Source organism: Tachysurus vachellii, chromosome 24 (assembly GCF_030014155.1).
Source record: "Tachysurus vachellii isolate PV-2020 chromosome 24, HZAU_Pvac_v1, whole genome shotgun sequence".
Lineage (NCBI taxonomy): Eukaryota > Metazoa > Chordata > Actinopteri > Siluriformes > Bagridae > Tachysurus > Tachysurus vachellii.
The window spans coordinates 9,763,298-9,782,358 of NC_083483.1; the positions used below are offsets into that span (position 1 = coordinate 9,763,298).

Genomic DNA, 19,061 nt, shown 5'->3' on the forward strand with positions numbered 1-19,061 from the left:
TGAAGGTGCCTGCCTAATGTACAATCTTTAATCATGTGAATTTTTTTATATAAAAGTTATTACATTTTTTATCTATAATTTTCACACCATTAATACTTAACTGATCTGTATATAATGGAATAGGCTCAGAAGATATAATGACTGATAAAAGTTGAATAAGACCACTAGGTATGACATCAAATACTACCGCAAACTCTTTAGCAGTTACAGGGATCTTATAATGATTCAGGAATTCACAGTAATTAAAGAGCTGTCCCTTATTCATAATTAGCTGCTTCACCAAAATTATACCATTGTCATACCAATTTCTGTAAAATAAAGATTTATTTTTAAACTTAATATATTTGTTGTTCCAAATCAGAGTTGTGTGGAGAAAAGATATGCTTAAAAATGAGCATCCATAATACAATAACCTGTTTATAAAAAGAAGAAAGCTTTATGTGAACCTTGTTTACATCAAAATTACAGCTAAAAAAAATTCTAAACCCCCCAATTTATAAAAATTTAATTCAGGGATGATATTCCACATCTTGTCTTTAGCGTTCAAGTAGTTCTTTATCCATTTGTTTTTAAATACACGGTTAGCAGTATTAAAGTCAAGTACATTTTGACCACCATCTTCAGTTGGGTTACATATAACTGTTCTTTTGAAATAATGTGGTCTGTTCTTCCAGAAGAAATTGAACAAAATAGTTTCTACCTCTTTTATAACAGATTGTGGAACATCTAATGCAAGAGATGTATACACTAAGCATGTAAACCCTTCAGTTTTTAATAATAATATTCTTCCTTTTAATGATAGATCTCTCATTAGCCAGGAGTTTAATTTTTGTTTAACTTTCCTAATAATTGGTGTAGAATTTTAATTATTTCTCTCCTTTTGGTCCTTACAGATTCTGGTCCTTAAATAATCTACTATCTCTTTTACTGGAATACCCAGTATGTTATTATAAATACATGTTTTCAAAGGAAAAACACACATTTTTACATGTGTAAACATAAACTGGAAACAGACGAGAAAATATTAAGGCACTCAATAGCTTTTCTAATTTCAGATTCTTTTTTTTTTTTTTTTTTTTTTTTTAAAAAGATGGCAGTGTCTCTTTCTCCATTCTCCCCTCTTTCTCAATTCTAATACCACAAAATGTATTAATATATGCCTCTGGCCAAGTGTAAGTTATGCCTTCACTTAAACCTAGACTACCTCTGATCATCCTTTAGGAAATCTGACTTTATAATTTAAGACTAAGGAAAGTCTGAGACTATTCTAAACCATGTCTGAGAAGTGCTTTTTCAGTTAATCCAGGTTAAATGTGCATTTAATTCTAAGATTAGTGTTAAGCCCTGTCCAGGAAACCGCCCCTTAATTTATTGCAAAATCTATACAATATATACATTTCTCAAAAAAGGAAACTTTTTGCTTTTTTTTTTAAACATTCACAAGCATTTACCATAAACAAACACAAAGAGAGCCATAAAAAATGAACTATAGGTAACAGTGCATTTTAATGTGCAGCTTTGCATCCAGCTGGTTGTTTGCCTAAAATTCTCAGCCAATAGGTCTTGTAGATTAAGCACTGAAACTTCAACTGAGCATCCATGGAATTTCTGATTAAAAAAAGAGGTTTCCTCAAGTGGACATGTGTAGTGATGTATGTCTCTACATACGGAATGCAGTGAATTAAAGACTTTGCTAAAGTGTCATGATCAACACTGGAGCAGCGAACATAAGAGGTGCTCCAACTGAAATGAATAATAACTGAGCCGCACCAGATTAGGAAAGAAAACTCCCATTAATCTCTCTTGTTGCTTTAACCCTGGCTCTGCCAATTGGAATGTGATGTCACTGGGGTAAGGATTGGGGTTTAGTGTTGTTGGGGGCAAAAATATTGTACAATGATGCATAGCATAGCAACATATTCGAAATACCATTAAAAAAGAAAAAAAAAAATGTTATTCAGTTCCCACTACAGTCCAAACAAGCCCAATAAGGCCAGCAGGCATGTTAGGACATTACCATGACTCTACACTGTCAATTGTAAATTAAACAGATTCCAGCGAGGATTATAGAGTTAAAGACTGACAGGTTACACATCTCTGTAACAGAAGTGAAGATGACCTAACTGCCATTGTCAACCCAAGTGCTGTAAAGTCTAATGGAAAAACAATGTCTATTACTCTGTGAAACAAAACAGCTCCCCATAAAGAAAAATCTATTTCTTCTAGAAAGCATCTATTAAGATACAACCCTTTATAAAAAACCCTTTACAAAAACAACCCTTTATAAAAAAATTGTTCACGCCATTTGAATGAACAAAAACAAACATTCTCCTTCTCGGATATCTGTAATAAAGCAAAAGGGCTCAAAATGCAGGCGGTAACAGTCGAGCAGAGTGCCCTCTAGTGGTGCAAATGAGTTTGTAGTAACAGCTGCACTCATGGGAAAATTTAGCTGATTATTTAGTTTTTAAAAGCTCCACAGCGGCTGGCTCTACAGATAAACTCCTTCAGCATGTTCCCGTCAAACTGCCAGAATGCTGCAGTCTGAGTCACCTCAGTCAGATGGTCCACACAGAACTTAAAGCAGAATTCTTCAAGATCCTAATTGAGAAGGAGAGAGAGAGAGATTATGACTGATTAGAAAAAGTAGAAGCCTTTATTTGTCTCATATATTTATTATATTTCTGTGAGATTATTTATTTGCATATCCCCTTGTTAGAAAGTTGGGTTCAGTGCAGAGAGAGTCAGACATGATACAGCACCACTGTAGAAGGGCTTGAACCCCTGATCTTCTGATCAGTAACCCAGAGCCTTTACATATCCTTTAAACACCACTGCCCAAAATAGATTGATTAGTGTACTTACAGTAAAATAAATACTGAAATTACCTTCACTCAAAACTAGTTCTCCATTACCTGGAACCCTGGTAAAAAGTGGTAGTGAACAAGTTTACGATTATTTTTCTCTTTTAACTAAATTTAATCTCAGCTTTGACGTGGTGCTCTGCCCTCAGGTTGCACGTAACAGACATGTGAGTGGTTAGTGTCTTTATTTTCTCTCTAAATGTGAGGTGACTGTAACATAACTGTCATGATAGCAGCAGAGTTTGTCATCGTTTACACAAATCTGCATGCTTCCCATTGTGGAAAGATCATCGTTTCCCCTCAGTCTGATGTGTGCAGTACAGCACACGATGGAATTCAGAACAAACAATATTGAGGTCTCATGTGCTTTACGCTTAAATAAACATACAGAATAAAAAGCTTTGTTTTTATTCTCGATCTAATACAGCGACCCAATTTAGAATAAATCTCTAGGATAACAGCCAAAATCTATCATCACAGGGCGAAAGGAACAAGAGCTGGGCAAATGATTTTCTTCATCATCATCAAAATGAAACCCAGTGCTTATTTAATGGCTCACTCACATTTCCACACACAGATAACAGTTCTACCTGTGCATTTTTTTAAAGCTTTAGACAACCCAGACCTAGAAAGTTGTCATGAGCCAGAAGTTTTATGTGTCCTGTAAGAGCGGGTGGGTCATTTGTACCTCAGCTTCGTATCTGACTGCAGCAGAAAGCAGGGAGAAAGCATTTTCCACAGTGATGCCACGCTTTATGATGTGCTGACATAGCCGCTTTAGCCTGTTCTCACAGTACGAAGTTGCCAGATCCAGCAGTCCTGCACAGAAAATAAACAAGGGGAAAAAATAAAAGATGAACAGTGATGTAATGATCAAAGCATAATCAATTTTTTTATTTGCTGGTTATAGCCAGTTATGGAAACAGAAATATTGTATACTGATTTTCATTCTAACATTTTTTTGTCATGTACATATTAATTGTGTGTAGATGGACTAGAAACTTCTCATGCTCCATGTTGCACTCACCAATAGCATCCTCTGGAGGAAGATCTACTATGTCTGTGTAGAGGAACTTGAGGAAGGACCTGTACACTGGGTAGGAGAACTGATCGATCTCAATCACCTCTTTCATATCTTCATTCCACTTGGAATTAAACATGGATCTGAAGTGTTCACATCTGTGAAAGAAATAATATAGTACACATTTTTAATAATAACGAACACATGAGTCTGATAAGTGTTCTCTGTACTCTACATCTGTACTATGAATACTGTATCAGATCATTAAGAAGTATTAAACCTACATCATTTGGTTTGGTTTCTTTAAATCATGGTGTATTTGTATGTCAGGTGTGACAGCTGAGCAGGTTCATTCAAACTCAGATCAAATCAAACATACAAGAACCAAACAAAGACATGATTGCAGTGTGGTAGCAAATCTGAAATGTGTTTTGCGTGTATAAAGTTCTAGGTGTTGTAATGTTACCAAGTTAAATGAGTTGTTGTAGCTGGAAACGAGGGATTCTTGTAACAATTTGAGTAATAGTTTTATACACAAAACGCTTACTAAACCCTTTTACTAAATCTTCTCTATTGCCCTTTCAAAAAACATCACAGAAGTGTAAATAATGAGGTGCAACTGGAATAATATTTTGCAAAACTATTCTTTATATTATTTGAAGCTCAAGTCAGACCATGACTCTATGTCCAAGCTGACATCTAAGTAGACTTCAAATTATCAACCTCTGCATGGCAAAAACAAACACTGTACACTTTTTAGTGCCATCTCACTCCCCACATTGAGTGTAATGGAGTGAAGCATGCACCTAATTTTAAGCACTGCTTTGTGGACATGAATGAATTTGCCCTCTATGCTGAATTTGAGGTCTGAAGTCTCAGGGCTGTCAAACTCTTTCTTCAGAGACTCGGCCACAGTCAGGAAATCATCGTGCTCTACAAGCAGAGTAACAGATATGTTAATACGCTTTAGCAAGATGACATGTAGACACACAATACAGGGCTCAGCTGTGACCTGGAGAGAAGCTGAACCTCAAACGGAAAAAAACACAGAACAATGTTTTTTGAAAAAGAAAAAAAAATAAATCACCGCAATCATACAGTACAGTATCATGAACTGATATGCTTCTGGAATAAATCTCTGATCCTCTTACATTTGGACCATGAAAAACTATTCAACAATCTCGCAGTAATAATAAGCTTCTCCAGACTCACCCACGGACAGGAGTCTCCACATGACAGACGGTGTTGCAAAGCAGGCGAAGACGTCGTCGGTGCAGCTGAAAGGAGTGTGGTGGGGTAAGACAATGGACTGGCCTCTGCACTGGCCCCACATATACACCCGGCCACTCTGCGTCTTCGCTGCCGAGGTGTGTGTGGAGTGACAGGCTGCTACCTCCACAAGCCTAATGAATAATCAGAGGAAAGGGAGGGAATAGATAAGGAAACTCATCAGAGGCTAAAAACCAACTGAGGAACCATATTAAAGCATTCCTGAACAGACTAGAGGTCCAAAATTCAAAGTAAATTTTTATAAAATGCTTTATTTCTGCAATTGCAGGAAGCGGAGGAAAAACAAGAGCAAGCTGACAGGAAAGGGATCCAAGACACAACAATGTGGAGAAGTACTGGCATGTTGACCATCCACACACACACACACACGCACACTTTGTCATTAACTCAATGTGCCACACCCAGTATTTAGTCATAATAGCCGGACATGTGCACTTAGAAAAATAGAAAACAAAAATAAGTGCAAGTAAAAAAGTAGTCAAAACTACAAATCCACCCCGTCATACCTCTCTTTCTCAGCCATGACCTGAACAGGGCTAAGCTGATTGCTCTTGTTGCCTGTGCCAAGCTGGCCATAAGTGTTGGCTCCCCATGCGTATAACAGTCCCTCGTCTGTTAGTGCAAGTGAGTGGGCATAACCACAGGCTATCTGAAACACATGGCAAAACCATTATCTCAATACAATAAGCTAAATGACATTTATCTTTACATCAACATCAACTGGACATCAACTGTTTCATTACAATAAACTAAAGATTGAATTGTTGTTTACAACTAAAAATTTCAGTACATTTGTGGATTTTGGATAGTGGCTGGTATAAAATTAACAAAAATGACCTGCATGATGCAAACACTCTGCAGCGCTGCTAGACGACATGGTGTCAGCTGATTTCCATTGTTCCCCAAACCAAGCTGTCCATTACCATTGTATCCCCAACCGTACACCTAAAACACACAGGCACACACTTAAGGAGCCAAACGTACAAAGAATATAAACAAGAACAAAACAGACATGAGTGAAGTAAGAATGTCTTCACAAAAAGTGAAGTGGTCTGATGATGTGGTCTGTCACTGAGATTATGATTGAACCAGATGCTGTTCAAAATCTGACAAACGAAAATATGTACATTTCTTTGGACTAAGCGAAGGAGTAAAGCTATGGCATGTTCGCTTTTACCTCTCCGTTGTCCGTTACCGCCATGGAAGAAGTCTGACCACAGGCTATGCTGACCACTACTTTGTTAAGGAGGCAGCTGGAGACCCTGCGTGGTGTGGGCTGGTTGGATGTAGAACCTGATCCTACTTGACCGCAGTTATTATAGCCCCAAGCAAACACCTGAGTGACCAACCATTTGAAATGATAAGTGATGTACAAACCAATTAATAATCAACAACTATTAAATACTTGTTTTATTAAGTATTGCTTTGAAATAAAAAAAAAATTGTCTTTTACATACTTAAACCAAAAACATTTCAAGACATTTATGCTAAAAAAACTGCTTTATTAATAAATTTCTATTGCAAAGTAAACTTATTAATTGCAATAAATAAATTGCAAACAGCTATAATATTGGCCTTATTTATAAACTGAACTAAAGCGTTAACCTTTACAGACTCTAGGGCTGGGCGATAAAACAATAACGCTAGATTCCACTTCAGTAACCGGCGACTGATAAGCAGAAAATGAGCACCGCAGCGAGCGAGGAAATTGTAAATAAAAGAGGAAAAGTAGGCTACTTTTTCATATTTCTGCAGGTTTTATATTTTAATGTTACTGTACTGTTTCAGGTTTGTTTTTTATATTAAAGATACATCTCAGTTAGGGCGGAAACAATTCCTCGAGTAACTCAATTAAAATTAAAATTTACCATTTTAAAACTCACGTCACGTTCTTGTGCAATTATTGTGTGTTTGTGTGTGTGTGTGTGTGAGACAATGCGCTTATGTAAAAGCGGAAGGAGACGCAAGGAGTTAGCGGTCTTTTGATTTGAGGCCGTGTGCTAGTGCGGGCTGCAAATGGAAGGGTGTGATAACAATGGCAATGAGCAAAGAGAAGAAACAAACAGGAGAAAACGACAGAAAATGTCCAAGGTTTGGGATCATTTCAAATCGAAAAGTAAAGAAAACGCTGTGGCGTGTGTCCATTGCAAGATTGAGCTGGCATACCACAACAGCATATCATCCATGCTTATATATGCTTAAAGCACTCGGTGTGAAACCATGCATGGACACTAGTTCCAGGTTCCTGTCCATGTTTTTGCCTCTTAAATACCACAAAGCATTCCAAGAAGACAGTAAAGGCTTATGTTATGCCTGAGCTTTAGATTTAGAATCTTTTAGTTCTGAAAGTTAAGTTGCATGACTTAAAGGCAGTATTTTTTATTTTATTATTATTATTATTATTATTATTATTTATTTTAATGTATACTTTAAAAAGCAATTTGAAAGAAATTATTTTTTTTGTTTTTATCTCAGAAAAGGGTTCATTTAAAACTCAATGTTTGGCAATTAAATGTACTTACTTCTACATTCTCAGTAAACTTTGTCATTGTTCACAGTACAAGTACAGACAGAGAAACAAAGGGTAATATCTAAATGTTTACTTGTGATAGAAAATATTGTATGCATTGCATACTATGCATTTAAAAAATTAAGTTAATTTTTCTCAAAAAGGAAACCAATTAGTTGTTCATTTTAAGAGACCCGTCTTATTTTCTCTTGTATATTTAATAATGCTCTTTAATTAAGCAAAAATACATTTTATCCAATTTAGGGCTGGGCAATATGGCCGAAAACTGTATCACGATATCAGTGTTTCATATCGGTCGATATTGATAATTATTGAACTTTTTTATGGCCCATTTAAAATAAGGACCAGGAGAAAAATATATTACAATTAAACATTTTTATTTTAAACTTAACCTTCCTCTTGTCGTAATCCCCTCAGTTATTAAGACAGAAATGTCAACAACCAGGAAAACTCAAATAATTAAAATGTAAACATAAGTCTCCCCTCCTTGAACCGCCACCTTATTGTGGTGGAGGGGTTTGTGTGTCTGAATGATCCTAGGAGCTATGCTGTCTGGGGCTTTCTGCCCCTGGTAGGATCTCCCAAGGTAAACAGGTCCTGGGTGACGGGCCAGACAAAGAGCGGTTCAAAACCCCTTATGAGGAAAAACAAAGCAAGGTCTGTGATGTCACCCGGTATGGTGCAACCGGGGCCCCACCCTGGAGCCAGACCCGGGGTTTGGGCTTGCATGTGAGCACCTGGTGGCCGGGTCTTACCGATCTCCTGTGGGCCCACCACCTGCAGGAGGAAACGTAAGGGGCTGGTGCAATGTGGATTGGGTGGCATTCGAAGGCGTGGGCCTCGGCGACCCAATCCCCAGACACGGAATCTGGCTGTAGGAACATGGAATGTCACCTCGCTGGGAGGAAGGAGCCCGAGCTGGTGCGGGAGGTTGAGAGATACCGAATAGAGATAGTTGGGCTCGCCTCCACACACAGCTTGGGCTCTGGAACCCAACTCCTCGAGAGAGGCTGGACTCTCTACTACTCTGGAGTTTCCCGCGGTGAGAGGCGGTGGGCTGGTGTGGGTTTGCTCATAGCCCCCCAGCCCAGCAACCATGTGTTGGAGTTTATCCCGGTGAACAAGAGGGTCGTTTCCCTGCGCCTTCGGGTCGGGGATAGGTCTCTCACTGTTATTTGTGCTTACGGGCCAAATGGCAGTGTAGAGTACCCGAGCTTCTTGGCGTCTCTGGAAGGGGTGCTGGAAAGTGCTCTGGAAAGGGACTCCGTCGTTTTACTGGGGGACTTCAACGCTCACCTGGGCAGCGACAGTGACACCTGGAGGGGCGTGATTGGGAGGAACGGCCCCCCCGACCTGAACCCGAGTGGTGTTCTGTTATTGGACTTCTGTGCTAGTCACAGTTTGTCCATAACGAACACCATGTTCAAGCATAAGGGTGTCCATCAGTACACATGGCACCAGGACACCCTAGGTCGGAGGTCAATGATTGACTTTGTGGTTGTTTTATCTGACCTCCAGCCGTAAGTCTTGGACACTCGGGTAAAGAGAGGGGCGGAGCTGTCAACTGATCACCACCTGGTGGTGAGTTGGATGCGATGGCAGGGGAGGAAGTTGGACAGACTTGGCAGACCCAAACGTACTGTGAGGGTTTGCTGAGTCTCCGGTCAGAGAGATCTTCAACTCCCACCTCCAGCAGAGCTTCAACCAGATCCTGAGGGAGGTTGGAGAAATTGAGTCAAAGTGGACCATGTTCTCCACCTCAATTGTCGACACGGCCGCTCAGAGGTGTGGCCGTAAGGTCTCCGTGCCTGTCGTGGCAGCAATCCCCGAACCCAGTGGTGGACCCCGGAAGTAAGGGATGCCATCAAGCTGAAGAAGGAGTCCTATCGAGCCTGGTTGGCTCGGGGGACTCCGGAGGCAGCTGATAGGTACCGGAGGGCCAAGTGAGCTTCAGCCCGGGTGGTTGCGGAGGCAAAAACTCGGGTCTGGGAGGAGTGCGGTGAGGCCATGGAGAAGGACTATTGGTCGGCCTCGAAGAAATTCTGGCAAACCATCCGGCGCCTCAGGAGGGGGAAGCAGTGCCCTGCTCACACTGTTTACAGTGGGTGTGGGAATCTGCTGAGGTTCTTCTCTCTTCTACTTCGAGGTTCTCCTCAACCCCACCGACATGTCTTCCACTGGGGAAGCAGAGGCCGAGGGCTCAGTTGTGGACTCGTCGATCCCCCAAGCTGAGGTCACTGAGGTAGTTGAGAAGCTCCTCAGTGGCAAGGGACCGGGGGTGGATGAGATCCGCCCTGAGTACCTCAAGTCTCTGGATGTTGTGGGGCTGTCTTGGTTGACACGCCTCTGCAACATCGTGTGGAGGCTGGGGACAGTGGCTCTGGACTGGCAGACTGGGGTGGTGGTCCCTCTGTTTAAGAAGGGGGACCGGAGGGTGTGTTCCAACTACAGGGGGATCACACTCCTCAGCCTCCCCGAAAAAGTCTATGCCAGGGTACTGGTGAGGAGAAATCGGCCGATAGTCGAACCTCAGATTCAGGAGGTACAATGTGGGTTTCGTCCTGGTCGTGGAACACTGGACAATCTCTATACCCTCGCCAGGTTGCTGGAGGGTTCATGGGAGTTTGCCCAACCAGTCCACTTGTGCTTTGTGGATCTGGAGAAGGCATTCGACTGTGTCCCTCGTGGTGACCTGTGGGGGGTGCTCTGGGAGTATGGGGTCCGGGGCCCTCTGCTAAGGGCTGTCCGGTCCCTATATGACCGAAGCAGGAGTTTGGTTCGCATTGCCGGCAGTAAGTCAGACTTGTTCCCGGTGCATGTTGGACTCCGGCAGGGCTGCCCTTTGTCACCGGTCCTGTTCATTATTTATATGGACAGGATTTCTAGGCACAGTCGGGGGCCAGAGGGAGTCCGGTTTGGGGACCACAGGATTTCGTCTCTGCTTTTTGCAGATGATGTTATCCTGTTGGCTTCCTCAAATCAGGACCTTCAGCGTGCACTGGGATGGTTTGCAGCCGAGTGTAAAGCAGCGGGGATGAGAATCAGCACCTCCAAGTCGGAGGCCATGGTTCTCAGCCGGAAAAGGGTGGCTTGCCCCCTTCAGGTTGGTGGAGAGCTCCTGACTCAAGTGGAGGAGTTTAAGTATCTTGGGGTCTTGTTCACGAGTGAGGGAAGGATGTAGCAGGAGATCAACAGGCGGATCGGTGTATCTTCTGCAGTGATGCGGTCGATATACCGGTCTGTTGTGGTGAAGAAAGAGCTGAGCCGCAAGGCAAAGCTCTCTATTTACCAGTCGATCTACGTTCCTACCCTCACCTATGGTCATGAGCTTTGGGTCATGACCGAAAGGACAAGATCCCGGATACAGGCGGCCGAAATGAGTTTCCTCTGCAGGGTGGCTGGGCGCTCCCTTAGAGATAGGTTGAGGAGCTCGGTCACTTGGGAGGAGCTCAGAGTTTACAGAGCTCACAGAGCTCCTCCACATCGAGAGGAGTCAGCTAAGGTGGCTCGGGCATCTGTTCTGGATGCCTCCTGGACGCCTCCCTGAGGAGGTGTTCCGTGCATGTCCAACTGGGAGGAGGCCCCGGGGAAGACCTAGGACACACTGGAGGGACACGCATGATGTCTCTCGGCTGGCCTGGGAATGCGCTTCGGTATTCCCCCGGAAGAGCTGGAGGAAGTGTCTGGGGAGAAGGAAGTCTGGGCGTCCCTGCTTAGACTGCTGCCCCCGCGACCCGGCCCCGGATAAGCAGTAGAAGATGGATGGATGGACATAAGTCTAAAGTCACAATGAACACTTAACAATTATCTCTTATCATTTAAGGTGCAAAATGAAAGAAAATGTAAGAAATGCTTAAAAAAGTGTAATAAAATAGTGCAAAGTGTTAAATATAAACAGAGATACCTGAGAATTTAGTGCATGTTTAGTATTAGGAACTTCACTAGCTGTTCACCTTCTGGTGAATAAAGTGTTTTAAAATATGTGCAGTGTTTTTTAAACATAAATAAAAATGAGGTAGTCTGAGATACATCTATAATATAAAAAACAAACCAAATACCGTACAGTAACAATTTGAAATATAAAACCTGCAGAAATATGAAAAAGTAACTCAAGTTATTCTTACTCTAATCATACTTGAAGTTGAACTATTCAAGTATTTTCATAGACTTATAATTAGGGCTGTAGCTATTGAATATTTTAGTAATCAAGTATTCTACCAAAAATTTCTTCGGTTAATCGAGTAATCTGATAAAATGTATTTTTGCTTAATTAAAGAGCAATATTAAATATACAAGACAAAATAAGACGGGTCTCTTAAAATGAACAACTAATTGGTTTCCTTTTTTAGAAAAATGAACTTTTATTTTTTAAATGTATAGTATGCAATGCATACAACAATATTTTATATCAAAAATAAACATTTAGATATTACCCATTGTTTCTCTGTCTGTACTTGTACTGTGAACAATGACAAAAAGTTGACTGAGAAGAATTAAGTACATTTAAGTGCCAAACATTCTGGGTTTTAAATGAACCCTTTTCTGAGATGCAAAAACAAAAAAATAAATTATTTTCAAATTCCATTTTTAAAGTATCAAAACTAAGGAATACATTAAAATAAATAGTAATAATGATACAAAAATACTGCCTTTAAGTCATGCAACTTAACTTTCAGAACTAAAAGATTCTAAATCTACAGTGCAGGCATAATACAAGACTTCACTGTCTAATTTGGAATGCTTTGTGGTATTTAAGAGGCAAAAAACATGGACAGGAACTCACTCTCTCTCAACGTGTGTGTGCTTTAAAAGTCTTTAAAGGAGCATGTGATGGCAATGAAGAAACTTGGACATTTTCTGTCGTTTTCTCCTGTTTGTTTCTTCTCTTTGCTCATTTACATTGTTATTGCGCCCTTACATTTTGCAGCCCGAACGTGTCAAATCAAAAGACCGCTAACTCCTCGCGTCTCCTTCCGCTTTTACGTAAGCGCGTTGTCACACACGTGCACACACAAAATAATTGCACAAGAACGTGACGTGAGCTTTAAAATTAATTTAAAGAGGCTTCGAGGCAGTGGAATTTGCCTCGAATAATTTTTGTAATCGAGTTACTCGAGGAATCGTTTCAGCCCTGCTTATAATATCCAAAAAACTGCCGTACTGGCGCGCTGACTTTTCCTCTTTTATTTACAATTTCCTCGCTCGCTGCGGCTCATTTTCTGCTTATCAGTCGCTGGTTCCTGAAGAGGAATACGATATGGCGAAACCAGACATGATACTGTTACATGATTGGCTGTTAGAGTGTCACTCCCCAAGTTGCTAGGTTACCAGAGAGTGGGTGCCTTTGTTAATGCAACCAAACTTGCTTCGCAACCTCTGTTTTCTTTCGACAAAGAATAAAAAATATAAAACGTTTTATTGAGCACATTTTGTATCACTATCAATCACGTGTCTATCGCGATACATATCGTTATCGCTTTTTTCGCCCAGCCCTAATCCGATTACTCGATTAATCGATGAAATTTTCGGTAGAATACTCGATTACTAAAATATTCGATAGCTACAGCCCTAATCTCAGTCTACCTCAGTTTTATTTATGTTTAAAAAACACATATTTTAAAACACTTTATTCACCAGAAGGTGAACAGCTAGTGAACTTCCTAGCAGTAAACTTCCACTAAATTCTCAGGTTTCTCTCTGTTTATATTTAACACTTTGCACTATTTTATTACACTTTATTAAGCATGTCTTACCTTTTATTTCATTTTGCACCTGAAATGTTATAATTAATGTTATAATAAGTTATAAAATGAGATAATTCTTGTGTTCATTATGACTTTAGACTTGAGTTTTCCATGACATTTCTGTCTTAATAACTGAGGGAATTATTATCAGAGGAAGGTTAAGTTTAAAATAAAAATGTTTAAATGTAATATATTTTTCTCCTGGTCCTTATTTTAAAGGGGTCATAAAAAATATCAATAATTATCGATATCGACCGATATGAAACACTGATAGTGTGATACAGTTTTCAGCCATATCGCTCAGCCCTAACAGACCCTAGTGTAAATTTCCTTCTGTTGATACAAATTACAGACAAAAACCACACACAATGTTTTCAAATAAACTAAGAACTATTGATTTACAAACAAGCACATAGACAAATGTAAACTACCTGGATTAGCTGGAGCCTAAAAGAGAACAATGACCCTTCAAGCTTACAGTCGTGTATCACAAGTTCCTGCTTACAGTAAGCACAATGTCGCTAAACAGCCAAGCTGACAGATATCTGACGTGAGGCTGAAGCAGTTAAGTAATTCATTACTATCTAATGATTTTTAACATGCATTGACCTATGAATGAAATGAACACTAAGATCATGTGGGTTTATTTGACAACCTGGATTTACCACCCATGTCAAAAAAATCAAAAATCACTATTAATATTAAAGAAGGCAGCTCAGACTTCAGACTCTCACCTCTCCATCATGGGTCAGGGCGACTGAATGGTGTGATCCACAAGCCACCTCGATCACCCTCTTGCTCTGGAGGTTAGTAGATACAAGCACAGGAGACACTCTCTGATTGGTGGTGCCATTCCCTAGCTGACTGTATCTGTTATGTCCCCATGCGTACAGCTGGCCTTCTGCAAAGCCAAACGATGCACTGATCAGAAAAAACAATATACTGGCACTAGAATATCTCACAATTTTGGATGTGCTTGGGTGATACAGATATCTTTATATAGACATTTTCATGGTTGATCCACATGTGATAAAATGGACTCACAGCACAAGTCTTTATCACAGACAATTTGAGTTCAATGTGGTAAAAGTAAGGGATTTGTACTCTTCCTTCTTTCATTTCTGACTTTCCTGAAACTAAGTCTAGACCCAAATTACAAAACAGCCCTAAAGTTTCACAACAGTTTGCTTTACAGTTGACATTACATATTGAATTGTATTGTAAATCAGGAAAATGTGAATAGATTGAGCAAATATGGCAACCTGAGTATATTCAGAATAGCAACAAAATGATGAGCAGAGCAGGTAAAGCTTATTTTATAGATAATAAATATAACTTAGTTTATGTAAATTTGAGATTTGGTTCCCAGACTTTTTTGGACAGCTTGTTTTGTCCCTCAGAAAACATTCCATAGTGATGAGAACCTCAAGTAGTACACATTCTCTTTATGCAATACACAATTGTGTCTTTAATGTAGTTGCTGGTGTAACCTAATTCCTTAGTGAGAATCTTAGTATCCGTCTTACCGTCTGTTGTGAGCAGCACATGTGGCCCACTGCCATAGCTTAGACTGACCACCTTCTTCCCACTCAGACAGTTTAGCTTTTTAGGGACGATGGTGCTTGTGATGTCCCCTGTGCCCAGGCAGTTGCTGCAGTTCAGCCCAAAGACGTACACCTGTACAATAAAACAACAAGAATACACAGGATTCCTCCATATAAGCTCAATATCAACAGAATTGAATGTAGGTTGAGACTTTATATTACATTAAGAACTAGAATGAACTGGGTAAATACGATGAAACCCATATTCAGGTCAATAATTTGATTGTAATTTTTCAGTACGATCTGGACTATTATTGTAAACTACATACCATGAAAGTCGGCTGTTAGACCTTAAGACATTTATTTTAAGTCATTATTACATCTGGTGCCGTGGGTGGCAGCCTCGGACGACTCTCTCTAGTACTTTCTTTCTTTTTGTTTACTGTCTGTGTTTGGTTACCCTACCCTGATAACTTAACACTAGAGAACAACTGCTTAACATCAGGCAGTTCACTCCAGACACTTTTTCCACCAGTTTTTATAAACTCGGAAGGTTTTTTTAGAGCTCTTAGTTGGAGGAGCAGCTGAGACCGTGCTGGCACGCTAGTGAAGCTACAACAGAGTGGATTTAGAACTGCGCTCCCTGCGTTCACCTGGCGAACCTACGCTCATTGCCGAACAAAATGGACGAACTGATTCTTTTTAACAGAACAAACAAAGACCTTGCATGCTCCGCTGCTCTCTGTTTTACCAAAACTTGGCTCAGTCATTCAATCCAGACAGTGGATTACTTCTCTCAGGCTTCCACTTACACCGAGCAGATCGCGTAACGGAGCAACGGTCAACACGGGGCTGCACTACATTCTGCAACACCGTGACTGCCCAGAGACATATGCCCGGATTCTGTTTATCGACTTCAGTTCAGCTTTTAATTCAATAATTCCGTAAATTCTCCACACCAAACTCCTAAAGCTCACTATACCCCAGAGGATGTACTTTCTACGTCAATTATGGAAGTATGGTCTGGCACAGGAGCTGTTGATGCATCTCTACATTGCAGTCATTAAATCTGTCCTGTGCACATCCATCACCATCAGGTTTGGAGCAGCAACAAAACAGGACAGGAACAGACTGCAACACAGTTAAAACAGCAGAAAAAACTAATTGGTGCCCCCCTTCCCACTCCCCAGGACTACGATACAAGAACCAAAAACCGGGCAGGAAAAATCACTACTGTCCCTTCACACCCTAGACACAACCTCTTTCAGCTCGTCCCTTCTGGCAGGTGCTACAGAACTTTGTTTACCAAAACTGGCAGACACAGGAACAGTTTATTTCCCCAGGCATTCACCATCATTAACAACTCACCATAATTATATTCCCTGCTTCATATCTATAAGTACTGCATTATCAGAACTGTCAGTCATCACATCATCCGTGTATGTTACACACACTACTGCTTCTGTATATTGTACAAAAGCACAATACTACACAATACTGCAATTTGCACTACCATGCACGCTCACACTTTATGTACATTACTGATCTGTTATATATTCTCGTACTGCCTATATACTGTCTATGGTCTGTCACATATTCTCGTACTGTCTATATCGTCTCAGATTGTCTTGTATAGTCTGTTTTGTCTTGTACACTCTCTCTCACTCATTTTCTACCGCTTATCCGAACTACCTCGGGTCACAGGGAGCCTGTGCCTTATCTCAGGCGTCATCGGGCATCAGGGCAGGATACACCCTGGACGGAGTGCCAACCCTCGCAGGGCACACACTCTCATTCACTCTCATTCACTCACGCAATCACACACTACGGACAATTTTCCAGAGATGCCAATCAACCTACCATGCATGTCTTTGGACCGAGGGAGGAAACCGGAGTACCCGGAGGAAACCCCCGAGGCACGGGGAGAACATGCAAACTCCACACACACAAGGCGGAGGCGGGAATCGAACCCCCAACCCTGGAAGTGTGAGGCGAATGTGCTAACCACTAAGCCACCATGCCCCCTTTGTCTTGTACAGTCCAAGCTAAATGTATAGTATAGCGTCATTTATGTATTTTTCAGAATCACCAACAGCTGGAACCAAATTCCTTGTTTGTGTCAACACACTTGGCCAATAAACCTGATTCTAATTCTAATCTAACTGCTTAGCCTCCTTCTAACTGACTGGGTTATGAATCCTACTGCACATCACATCACACTCACCTCGTTATCATGGGTGATGTAGATCACCTCATTGGCAGATGTTCCAAACACGCACGCCTGACGTATTGAAGCAGCGTCCTGTGCACTCAAGAGGCTAAACAGTGGCCATTTGATTACATCCACCATTGCTGTACAGTTGAAGCTCCAGGGTAAAGGGGAAACAGGTTTGGGTGGGGCAGAAGCAGATACAACACTAGAAGAGGCAAACGGGTCAACCCCTTTTTGTTAAAGGGTCAACCACAGAAAGATGATTGCCACAGCACATTAATATAGAAATTGTCCTTATATCTGGGAGACAACTGATAGCTGTACGTATCTGTGACAACGAGGGGTGGTTATTTAGAGGGCAGATAGCTTTCCTTTGGATGTGTTTGGTTGCTCTGTGATATTGCATGAGCAGCAATTCCATAAGATGCAGTGGTTGTTTTAAATCTCTACATATGTGACACTGACACAAGCACAATGACACATTCTGACTTTTGTCAATCAAATAAAACATAACTGAAGTTATATTTATAGTAATGTTACTGTGATCATGTTTTTGTTCTGGTCACTTTTACATTAGATTTCTACACAGTACAGAAACTGAACTCTTACACAATAAACACATTGTCCAATATCCATGGAAATCTATGCAAAGATGAATAGACACCAAAGTGCAGTATTATCTCTTATCTATATGCCTTTGTTTAGAGAACAGTAATATAAATGTGGTGTAATCCTGTTAGCTTTCTGACCTGACGTTGCTAGAAAACACTGAAAGCTTATTATTGATAAAGTCTAGAAGTCCATATGTGATGAGCTAGTGAAGGAAGTGAGGATACAACCGAAAAACAACAATAATGTGTCAAATATATCAACAGCTAACACAAGCTACTAGCTAACTGAATAACAGAGTTAGCACGCGCTGTGTACGTTAGCATTAGCAAACATATTAGCTACTACATTAGCTCATTAAGTAGCCAGCTTTATAACTATCCAGAAAGACAATTGTTAGCTAAGACAGCTATTAGCTATCATAACCCGTATAGTACTGAGGTACTGACCTACAGCATCGCTCCATCAGCAAACTGGATAGAACTGAGAGAGAGAGAGAGAGAGAGAGAGAGAGAGAGAGAGAGAGAGAGAGAGAGAGAGAGAGAAAACCTACCAAATAACGAAAGCAGATTGTTTCAGATAATATTACCGACTGGAGCTTCTACAGTTTTCCGCGTTCTAATGTTATCAGTTCTCTCTCTCTCTCTCTCTCTGTCTGTGCGTGCGTGCGTGCGTGCGTGCGTGTGCGGGCGTGCGTGCGTGCGCGCTGTATTGAGTTGGGTATATTGTGTGTGATGGCCTCTAGAGGGAAGTTAATATCATTACATGGTACCAGGATAAATGATTAAAATGATGATTTTCATCCGTTCTAAATAAAGTTCACAAGAAATATAAATGAAAACTGGAAAGATTTCACGCAAAGTTTTAAACTCTATGCCCTCGCCATTGTGTTGGATGGAAACGAACGAAGAAAGATGGCATTGCTGCTAACAGGTGGCAGGACGAGGCGCACTGGATGTGTGTAACACGTTTGTCTTCACGGAAAAAGAAAAAGACAAGTACGATGCACATAGATATATACACTAGATGTCGCCTTGTATACGGCAGTACTTTGGAACGAATGCGTCAACTGAGCAGCCATCTTGGTACAGGGGACCCCCTCCTCTTAATGCATCAGCGTCAATGTATGCAAAGACATAAAATCACCATAAATGCTATTTTCTATTTTTTTTTTTTGGTTCGTTCCAAAGGTCAGACATGTATTTATCATTAAGTCCAGAGAAAATTTAAGGTTTTGATATTAAGAT

At 40.7% G+C, this 19,061-nt stretch overlaps 1 protein-coding gene across 3 annotated transcripts; it reads right to left on the reverse strand.

The window, feature by feature from the left end:
• Positions 1–305: 305 nt before the first annotated feature.
• LOC132839133 (RCC1 and BTB domain-containing protein 1-like) lies at positions 306–18,443 on the reverse strand. 3 transcript variants are annotated; one of them, XM_060859937.1, is made up of 12 exons: positions 18,368–18,443; positions 17,218–17,435; positions 14,976–15,126; positions 14,184–14,350; positions 6,353–6,511; positions 6,013–6,120; positions 5,682–5,824; positions 5,098–5,288; positions 4,692–4,818; positions 3,892–4,043; positions 3,553–3,683; positions 306–2,601 (listed from the first exon to the last, which is right to left on the reverse strand). In XM_060859937.1, the coding sequence occupies exons 2-12, from the start codon at positions 17,341–17,343 to the stop codon at positions 2,461–2,463; spliced, it is 1,596 nt and encodes a 531-aa protein (XP_060715920.1). In that variant the 5' UTR covers positions 17,344–17,435; positions 18,368–18,443; the 3' UTR covers positions 306–2,460. The 3 variants fall into 3 exon arrangements, with proteins under 3 accessions (XP_060715920.1, XP_060715919.1, XP_060715918.1); XM_060859936.1 differs by lacking the exon at positions 18,368–18,443 and adding an exon at positions 18,264–18,359; XM_060859935.1 differs by lacking the exon at positions 18,368–18,443 and adding an exon at positions 18,264–18,338 and having other exon boundaries at positions 17,218–17,410.
• Positions 18,444–19,061: the final 618 nt, after the last annotated feature.

Excerpts from the sequence above, each read along its gene's own strand:
- LOC132839133 (XM_060859935.1), bottom strand. Across the intron at positions 15,127-17,217 it reads ACATCACCCATGATAACGAG|GTGTACGTCTTTGGGCTGAA; the intron begins GTGAGTGTGATG and ends TTTATTGTACAG. Across the intron at positions 3,684-3,891 it reads TCCTCCAGAGGATGCTATTG|GACTGCTGGATCTGGCAACT; the intron begins GTGAGTGCAACA and ends TTTTCTGTGCAG.